The sequence below is a fragment of the Bombina bombina genome, chromosome 1 (assembly GCF_027579735.1).
Source record: "Bombina bombina isolate aBomBom1 chromosome 1, aBomBom1.pri, whole genome shotgun sequence".
NCBI classification, from domain to species: domain Eukaryota; kingdom Metazoa; phylum Chordata; class Amphibia; order Anura; family Bombinatoridae; genus Bombina; species Bombina bombina.
Window position 1 is genome coordinate 520,473,556 of NC_069499.1, and position 10,982 is coordinate 520,484,537.

Genomic DNA, 10,982 nt, shown 5'->3' on the forward strand with positions numbered 1-10,982 from the left:
TGCTGTTCACTAAGGTTATTTTGTGTGGTTAATATAAAGAGACTGTCAAATTGCTATGCTAATATCAAACAACTAAGTTTTACATTAGTCATAATGTTCTTATTGTCACAACATTGAATAGAAAAATATACAGTGTATTTACAAGTAGTGTTATTTATAAAATATGGCAATAAAAAGAGGCACATATGATTGTATTAAAGTGGTGAAGTTTTATATTCATAAACCTCAAATAAACCAAAGTTAGGACGAGGTCAGTGCTATTTCATATTCATGTCTTTTTAAAGTTTCATATAGTACACAAATTGTAAATAATATACAATTGAGGGCAGTTTTTATAGAAAGGGAGCAAAGTTTATTTCTTCATTTAAACCATTAGGGTTCTTTGTGTTCATATTGTAAATCCATTTACACTCAGCTTGTAAAAGCTGTTTATCTAAATCGCCCCCTCTCTTTTGTAAGTCAATTAGTTCTAGACCTATAACTTTCAAGGACGTTACCGAACTATTGTGGTGAGTATAAAAATTTCTGGCTACACTACTGTCCTGCAGATTTTTATTTTTAATGTCCCTTTTGTCTTCTTTAATTCTATCACAAAGTTCTCTATAGGTCTTGCCTATATAGGACATGGGGCACGAGCAGGAAACCATATATATTACTCCTTCACTACGGCATGTAATATGTCCTTTGATTTTATGTTTGTTATTATGTCTATCAGTAACGCTACTCCCTTTCTGTATGTTCTTACATATACTGCATCTGCCACAAATAAAGTTGCCATTTCCTCTTTACCTATATTTGATTCCTGAAGAGTGCTATATAAAGTTTCATCCCTTGTTTTGCTACATATTTTGGAGTAACTTTGTTTCAATTGTTTCAGAGGATATCCTCTTTCAGTTATTTTCAAATCATCACCATCTGAAGTATCTTTTCTATAAACCTCCGTTTCCAGCACACCATTCCTGGATGAAATGAGTAAATCCAGGAATGTTATGCTGGTGGAGCTGTAGTTATAGGTAAACTTTAAATTTAAATTGTTGTTATTAAGTTTTTCAACAAATTCCCTCAGTTCTTCTTCAGTGCCATTCCATAAGACCAGCACGTCATCAATGAAACGCACCCATAATTTCAGTTTTTCCTCATACTGTGATGCAATATCCAGTACGCAATCGGCCTCCCATTTGCCCAAGTATAGGCATGCATATGATGGGGTACAACTGGCCCCCATTGCTGTTCCTAAAATTTGACAATAAAATTTCTCATCAAAAATGAAGTAATTATTGTTAAAGACAAAATCCAAGAGTTCCAAGACAACTTTTGTATCATTTTTATATTTAGGTCCTCTCTGTTCAAGGTAATGTTCACAAGCTTTTAGGCCTTGTTTGTGGGGGATCAAAGAATATAATGATTCTACATCAATCGCTACCAAAATTGTATTGTTCTCAATTGTTAGACCATCTAGTTTTTTCAAAACATCCCCTGTATGACTACTTTAGCATCATATAAGCTGTTGATTTTTATTGCCATGGCCATGGCTTATGTTTTTATTCATGGTGGTTAGCAATACAGGGAGTGCAGAATTATTAGGCAAGTTGTATTTTTGAGGATTAATTTTATTATTGAACAACAACCATGTTCTCAATGAACCCAAAAAACTCATTAATATCAAAGCTGAATAGTTTTGGAAGTAGTTTTTAGTTTGTTTTTAGTTATAGCTATTTTTAGGGGGATATCTGTGTGTGCAGGTGACTATTACTGTGCATAATTATTAGGCAACTTAACAAAAAACAAATATATACCCATTTCAATTATTTATTTTTACCAGTGAAACCAATATAACATCTCAACATTCACAAATATACATTTCTGACATTCAAAAACAAAACAAAAACAAATCAGTGACCAATATAGCCACCTTTCTTTGCAAGGACACTCAAAAGCCTGCCATCCATGGATTCTGTCAGTGTTTTGATCTGTTCACCATCAACATTGCGTGCAGCAGCAACCACAGCCTCCCAGACACTGTTCAGAGAGGTGTACTGTTTTCCCTCCTTGTAAATCTCACATTTGATGATGGACCACAGGTTCTCAATGGGGTTCAGATCAGGTGAACAAGGAGGCCATGTCATTAGATTTTCTTCTTTTATACCCTTTCTTGCCAGCCACGCTGTGGAGTACTTGGACGCGTGTGATGGAGCATTGTCCTGCATGAAAATCATGTTTTTCTTGAAGGATGCAGACTTCTTCCTGTACCACTGCTTGAAGAAGGTGTCTTCCAGAAACTGGCAGTAGGACTGGGAGTTGAGCTTGACTCCATCCTCAACCCGAAAAGGCCCCACAAGCTCATCTTTGATGATACCAGCCCAAACCAGTACTCCACCTCCACCTTGCTGGCGTCTGAGTCGGACTGGAGCTCTCTGCCCTTTACCAATCCAGCCACGGGCCCATCCATCTGGCCCATCAAGACTCACTCTCATTTCATCAGTCCATAAAACCTTAGAAAAATCAGTCTTGAGATATTTCTTGGCCCAGTCTTGACGTTTCAGCTTGTGTGTCTTGTTCAGTGGTGGTCGTCTTTCAGCCTTTCTTACCTTGGCCATGTCTCTGAGTATTGCACACCTTGTGCTTTTGGGCACTCCAGTGATGTTGCAGCTCTGAAATATGGCCAAACTGGTGGCAAGTGGCATCTTGGCAGCTGCACGCTTGACTTTTCTCAGTTCATGGGCAGTTATTTTGCACCTTGGTTTTTCCACGCGCTTCTTGCGACCCTGTTGACTATTTTGAATGAAACACTTGATTGTTCGATGATCACGCTTCAGAAGCTTTGCAAATTTAAGAGTGCTGCATCCCTCTGCAAGATATCTCACTATTTTTGACTTTTCTGAGCCTGTCAAGTCCTTCTTTTGACCCATTTTGCCAAAGGAAAGGAAGTTGCCTAATAATTATGCACACCTGATATAGGGTGTTGATGTCATTAGACCACACCCCTTCTCATTACAGAGATGCACATCACCTAATATGCTTAATTGGTAGTAGGCTTTCGAGCCTATACAGCTTGGAGTAAGACAGCATGCATAAAGAGGATGATGTGGTCAAAATACTAATTTGCCTAATAATTCTGCACTCCCTGTATATATTTTTATAATATATTTGTTTAGTCAATAAATTGTTGACTTCATTTCATCAATTGAGTGTATTTCAATTCTTTGCTTTTTTGGGTTTGGTTCAGTGTGAGTGCTGGTCATTACAAGTCTGATATAATTTTATGGTGTTTTACATGAGAAGTGCTGGCTAAGGAATCCTTTTCTTTTCTGTACTCTTTATCTTTTTTCTGTCAATTCCCTTTTCTTTTTTTGTAAGATATATATATATATACGGCTGACAGCTGTGAAATAAAGACTCCTCTCGGGCCCTATATTTTCATCAGGGGCAAGGGTATGAGAAGGTGCATTGTAAACGCTGTATTTAGTTTATGAAGAAATTATACAGACATATTACCAACTAAAAACACAGCTCTGCTTACTTATAGTTACTATTTGTGGGGGCTATTTGTGGGGGCTATAAAAAACATATTTTTTAACTTATAATAGCATCAATAATATGATGTAGACCCAAATTAGAACATAAATTATTTTTATATTATTTATTATCAATAATAATGTGCTTATAGTTGACTACAGGATGCCACTATATTGTGGGTAGCAGCTAGTTCCCATCCATCTCACCTGTGATGTCAGAGAAGGCACATGACTACTGAAACCTTGATGCAAACTTAAACACGGTGCTGTGGCATTTTGCTACAATTTTCACATAATATTGATCTGTTGACTGTTTGTTGATTGATGGATTTCTAGAATCTGACTTTTCACTACATTCTGCTTAAACAGCTGTAGGGATCTAATGTTCAGTGATATACTATTAAATCTCTGACTGCAGCAGAGATTCAGGGGCCGATTTATCAAGGGCCGAATGGCCCCTGATGCCCCTATTTCTGTGCAAGCCTTCGCTGGAAACAGCAGTTAAGAAGCAGCAGTCTTAAAACCGCTGCTTCTAAACTTGTCTGCTGCCTCTGAGGCTACGGACATCAATCCGTCCGATCGTATACGATCAGGTTGATTGACAGCCCCTACTAGCGGCTGATTGGCCGCAAATCTGCAGGGGGTGGCATTGCACAAGCAGTTAACCAGAACTGCTTGTGCAATGTTAAATGCCGACAGCGTGTGCTGTTGGCATTCAGCGATGTCTGTCGGACATGATCCTTTGAGTGGATCATGTCAGACAGACACTTGGAAAATCGACCCCATAAACTCTGAATATAAGGAATTTACAAAAACTTTTTAAATGTTTTTTTATCATGCATAATAAATATTAAGGTTTATGAGATCTATATAATATAGCAGCTGCTTTAATATATTTTTTTTATTGTATATTTGTATTATATGTGAAGAAATATACTATTTGTATTTTAATCTTCGTAAACTTGCCTTTTTTGGTGGCTACAATAGTCTTTTGAGCTCTAACTATTGTATACAAGATTTTGGTTTTATATCTTGCTTATTGTGGTGCTGTTCCATTTTTATAAGTGCAGGTAGTTTAGATTTTCTTGTGTTCTACATGACTGCTGCTAACAAACAATAGAACGTGCAGGAAGCAGTTACCTCTGTCATTAGAGGTCCTTTAGCTTTTACTATTTGTCCAGCTCTCTCTACGGCAGTTTAAGGAAGGTAATTTTAAGGTGACTGGTATTTAAAATAGGCACAGACAGGTGCCCCTCTATGGAGGGCACCTGTAGGCACATACCTACTATGCTTAATTATAAATCTGGCCCTGTATAAGAGTCCTTATATGCTAATTTATAAGGACTTTTACTACAATAACAATTATTTTAAAAATCTTAAGATTCTCGTCAAGTAAACTCTATAATAAAACAAAACAAAGATAACTTAACCCTAACTTATTATATTAATAACAGCTGTGTTATTGTGGCAATTAGTGTGGGTGTAGAGGGTTTAGTAGTGCGCTACTAAACCCTCTACACCCACACCAAGCTCTTTTCCTTCACTCAGTAGTTGCTGCAGGTAACTCCCTCTTTTTTAAAAAAACATGGAAGATATTTTTGATTTTCGAGATAAAATAATTTTAAATATGAAAGATGATAATGCCCCCTCAAACAATTCTGCCCCATCTGAGAAACAGATTTGTTACACGACCTAGAAATTAATATGACTAAAGAATTAAAGCAAAAAATGGAAGTAACTTTTCTAAACAGATATACTACTAAAGGCTTAATCCCCAAAGGCTTAAAGATTAACAAAAATTGTACTTTTCAACTTTCAGACGCTTTACAAAAGGAATGGTCTGACACCTTAAATAAAGCCTCAAATACTCTGATTGATATCCTAAAAAGATCCAGACAAGAAACACTAACCATTATTGAAAATAACATCTTAGAAATAAAAGAGAGATTAAAAGACAAAAAATCAAGTAATGAATTTAAAGAGAGACAGAAAGTCATAATGGAAAAATTGGCAAGTTTAAATAAAGATCTCTTACGGACAAAATGGGGAAAAATGGAAAGGGATATAAATGACAGTACCCTAGGACACAAAGAAACAAACCCTAATGAGACATTACCCAAAGAATATAGAGAGGAACAAAGAAGGGAATACACATATACAAATAGGATAGCAAAAGATTCACAACAACCATATCGCAATAATTATACCAATAATAGAAACTATTCAAATAATGGTAATTATAATTATGATAAACCATATAACACTAATTCTCGCCCCCAATATGAAGGATACAGCTATCCAAGATACAGAAATAGGGAACATTTTTGTCAAGAATTTAGACATAATTCCTTCAGACATAATGAAGAAAGAGGCTATTACCCTAGACAAAGAGAATGGGAATATCCAAGAAGGACAAATAGACAGAATAGCTACAGACAGGAAGATAATTGGAAAATCCCAGTCCAAAATCATTTTGAAAATTTAAGGGAATTTAGACCTATAGGTAATGAACACAAAAATGAGGAACCAGTTTTTTTAGAGAAGAGCCCTCTAAGGGAGGGCACATCAAGAGATACAAAAGAAAAGGAGCAAGATTCCAATTTAAGAAAGAAAAGAAGCTTAGAGGAAAGAGAGGGAGAGGATTACTTAAACGAGGCAAAAAGATGGAGGTAGAAAAAGAACACCAGGGAATCTTCAACCTCAGTAATCACATTTTAAAAAAGGAAGAAGAAAATATCTTAAAACTAGGCCTCTCATTTGCCCCCACAGCAAGATTAAGCAAATTTCATACACACATCCATGTTAAAAAATTTGTAAGAAATCTCACAATCAAAAGATTTTTTCTTAAAAACCCAGTTGAAAGACAAATTAATATAAAAACACAAAATTTAGATAACATTCAACATACTAATCTTAAGGATAAATCCAAATTTAATCCTGTTTTTGCCAAAGGGAATTTTCTGGAAACGTTTGAAAAATTGGTCTGTAATGATATACAAAAATGCTCCCTCCCTAAAATAAATTTTTTTAATATGAGTATTAGAGAAAAGTCTATCATTGAGAACCTTCAAAAAAATGCAGAAATAACAATAAAGCCAGCGGACAAGGGAGGTGGGATTGTCCTTTTAAATACCAGTGACTACCTAAAAGAGGCACACCGATTACTTGGAGACATAAAAACATATAAACCATTAGACTCCGACCCTACAAATCTTTTTAAAAAAAGACTTGATAAGATTCTAACAGATGGGAAAAAATCAGGAATACTAAATGAAAAAGAATTTGTCTTTCTAACATCAAAATTCCCTGTGATTCCCATCTTTTATTATCTTCCCAAAGTCCATAAATGTTTGGTCAACCCCCCAGGGAGACCAATCATTTCTGGAATCAACTCTCTATCTGCAAACTTATCTAGATACGTAGATAATTATTTACAAAAATATGTAATGAACTTAAAATCTTATCTGAAAGACTCTACACAAGTCCTTAACACTCTAAAGACAGTACAATGGGAAGATGATATGTTTTTAGTAACATGTGATGTTACATCATTATACACTGTGATCAATCATTCTAAAGGTATAAAATCAGTGGATCTTTTTCTTAAAAAAGATATAAATATGTCAGACCAACATAGAGCATTCATCTTAAAAAGTATAGCGTATATATTAGAAAACAATTATTTTTCATTTGATGGAAAGTTCTATTTACAGACCGAAGGTACAGCAATGGGCACAAGGTTTGCACCTAGCTATGCCAATCTGTTTATGGGAGCATGGGAAGATGATTTTTTTGGCTCAGGCAGCTATGGTGCAAACCTTGTGCTCTATAAGAAATACATAGATGATCTCTTATTAATATGGAGGGGTACTGAACAAGATCTTAAATCTATGTTTGACAGAATGAACCTTAACACCTGGGGTCTAAAATTCACTTCTAACTATAGTAAAGAAAAAATAATGATTATGAATAAAGAACTTGAAACAAAGACCCACTTTAAAAAGGTTGACAGTAGTAGTTATATACACTCAAAAAGTTGCCATTTAAACACCTGGAAACTTAATATTCCCACAGGTCAGTACCTCCGGATTAGAAAAAACTGTTCAAGAATCATAGATTTCGAACAACAATCAGAAGTCCTAGCAGAGAGATTTCAGGCTAGAGGGTATAATAAATTAACCACAGACAAAGCAATTGATAGAGCTAAAAACACTGATAGAGAGTCCCTCTTAACTTATAAGGAGAAAAGAAAAGAAAACGATAATGAAAATGTTATTGATATTCCGTTTATTACTAATTATCATGCCGATTACAATATAATTAAAGGCATCATAAGAAAACATTGGCACCTTATAAGGGAGGATACTATTCTGGGGAAAACTATTGTGGAACAACCCAAATTTGTTTTTAAAAAAGCAACAAACCTAAAATCAATACTAGCTCCCAGTGAACTAAAAAAACCAAAACAAAATGTGAAGAGACAGAAAGATCTGACAGGAAAAAACATTAGTGGTTTTTTCCCATGCTACACCTGCAAAGCCTGCACACACAGCAAAAAGTTAAAAAACTTACAAATAAACAATTTTGACAAATTAATTAATATCAAGGATATAATAAGATGCACCAATAAGAGCATAATCTATATTCTCAAATGCTCTTGTGATCTCTTTTATTTTGGTGAGACCAAAAGAATGGTAAGAGACAGAATAAGAGAACATCTTTGCCAGATAGAACGAGGCTCTGAAGACACACATCTATATAAACACTTCAAAACTGTCCACAAAGGGAACACCAAAGATCTTTCCTATTGGGGAATACAAAAAGTAAAAAATAACTGGAGGGGAGGAGATATAGAGAAAAAATTATTAATTAAAGAAGCTGAATTAATTTATAAATACAACACATTATATCCAAATGGACTTAACTCTGAAATGGATCTATCACCTTTTCTTTTTGAATGAAGCCATATAGTTAATACTCAAAATACTTCGATCTATAATAGAATTATGTAATAATAATAATTCTTTGATTATGTTCTGTATTGTAGAGTTTATAACTATTTAACATATAGAATGCTGTCCCATAAAAATTCCACCTTAAATCTTTACTGATACATATAAGCCAGATGGATAACAATACATTCCACCTTAAATGAGCCCAATTATTGGAAGACCAATCAGAAAGAACTGATGCCTTTAAATATAATCATACAACAGTCACCAGGATCTTGATAAAGCTCTATTGAGCGAAACGCGTCGACCTTGTGACTGCTGCACCTGCAATTGTGTGAAATAAATACACAAAGAGACTGTCTTTTTCTGGATACCTTACGATTTCAGTTTATAAACTATAACAACCCGGGTTGTCTATCACACTCCTATTGGAACCTTCAAAATCCTGCGTGCATCTAGCACTAAGTGCAGGACCCTTCTACAAATATCGTTACTTCATAAAAGTTTTCATCTCATCATTCAAAAGAATTTGTCTGTCTTTTAACAATCCCAGCCAATCCTACCCGAGATACCAAGCTGTGACGTCAGACGCCAGGATACATGCGGCGCTGATCAGTTACCAGGTGAGAAGGGGATTCGGACGCTGCAGACGGGTTTGGAGAAATAACAGGTACTGAGAAAATATTGTATAGTAACCTGTCTCACCCGGAGAAAATACTTATCTAGAAATAACTCTTTTATTATTAACATCGGCTAAAGTGTTCATGCAAATTTGAACTGCACCTCTGTACTGTTATTATCTACCTGAATACAGCAGGATATACAAACACCAATTACTTGCCTATACGTTCAAAGAGACGGACACTTGCATAAATTTGTGTATGGGGCAGCATATGTAAACACTATTAAAGTGTCAAATAATCTATGTATGTTTTTATATCTGAGAATTTTATATAACAAGGGAGACGTCCCTTTAAATTGATGTTTTTAGTATAACTAGTATATTGTTTATATGCATTTTTATAAAATATATTTTCCACTCACAGTGACTACATAATTTCTTTATTATCTCACCAAGTGCTATAAAAATAGTAATATAGTAATGAACACTATTTAGTTTTATCTAGTAATTCACATCCTTATATCGCTCACTTATCTTTCATTGATATATATCTATCAAATTTTAAGTATACCTTTAGCTATAAGTACCTATCACTCCCAATCACACACTTTATTGTGGCAATTACCTTTAAGGAAATGTAGTTTTAAATAAAATCAAGAGAAATTTACTAAAAAAAAAATCTTCAACGACCCATGTAATAACAACATTATATTTATAGATAGAGTATTTTCAGATTTCTTGCTTTTTGCAAGGCTGTTCTAAATTCTTTATTCCTAAGTGAATAAATCAAGGGATTTAACATTGGTGTTAAAATCACATAACAAACAGTAATCATTATATCAGAGTCTGAAGATTTTGACTTAGGTTTCATGTATACAGCCATTGCTGAACCATAAAATAATGTTACAACCATTATATGGGACCCACAAGTTGATAAGGCTTTTTTCTTTCCAGCAGAGGTGGTAATTTTTATGATAGCTGAAATAATTCTGATATATGATATTATAATAAAAGTAACTGGAATCATAAGTACTAACACACCAGCTAGAAAGATAACAAGTTCAATGACACTAACATCACCACATGCTAATGCCAGGACTTCTGGCACTTCACAAACAAAATGTTTTATTTGATTGTTGCCACAAAAATTTACATTCATTGTAAGTACAACATGAGAAATAGAGAGAAGAAACCCACATATCCATGACCCAGCTACAATCCTGATACAGGCAGATCGATTTATAATTGACATGTAATGTAAAGGGAAGCAAATAGCTACATATCTGTCATAAGCCATTGTAGCAAGCAGAATACATTCAGCAACGCCCGATGACAACGAAATGTACATTTGTGCTGCACATTCTTGAAATAAAATAGTTTTCTTTGCTGACAATAAGTCTCTTAGCATTCTGGGAACCACTGTTGATGAGAAGCAGATATCAATAAAAGAGAGGTTAATTAGGAAAAAATACATAGGGGTCTGAAGACTTTTGTCCATAATGGATACTGAAATGATAAGCAAGTTGCCGACTAAAATGACTAAGTAGATACATAGGAAAACTGAAAAAATGGCAAATTGTTCAATTCTGTTACTCGAGAATCCTAGAAGGATGAATTCAGTTACCACTGTTTCATTTTTGTTCATATTCTGTCAACCAAAAAAAAAAAAAAAATAGAGTTAATACTGGTTTAAATTCCAAATAATTATTAAATAAATGTCATGTTGTTTTTAAAAATTGTGTGATATTAATATTCCATAGAGGACAGTATCAACAACTTTCTAGTTCTATTTTTAAAAGGAGATAAAATTACTTACTGTTCTGAACGTGTCATAAGATTGCAACCACACTATAAAATACACAAATGCATTTTATATTAATAACACGTTTATTA

At 34.4% G+C, this 10,982-nt stretch overlaps 1 protein-coding gene across 1 annotated transcript; it reads right to left on the reverse strand.

Annotated features, from left to right (window-relative positions):
- Positions 1-9,801: 9,801 nt before the first annotated feature.
- On the reverse strand, positions 9,802-10,734 carry LOC128659358 (olfactory receptor 2D2-like). Its single transcript, XM_053713021.1, has one exon. It carries the CDS (start codon positions 10,732-10,734, stop codon positions 9,802-9,804), a length of 933 nt encoding a protein of 310 aa, XP_053568996.1.
- Between the last annotated feature and the right edge of the window lie 248 nt (positions 10,735-10,982).

Bases quoted from the DNA above. Each gene is read 5' to 3' on its own strand.
- LOC128659358 (XM_053713021.1), bottom strand. From the start codon at position 10,734: ATGAACAAAAATGAAACAGTGGTAACTGAATTCATCCTTCTAGGATTC.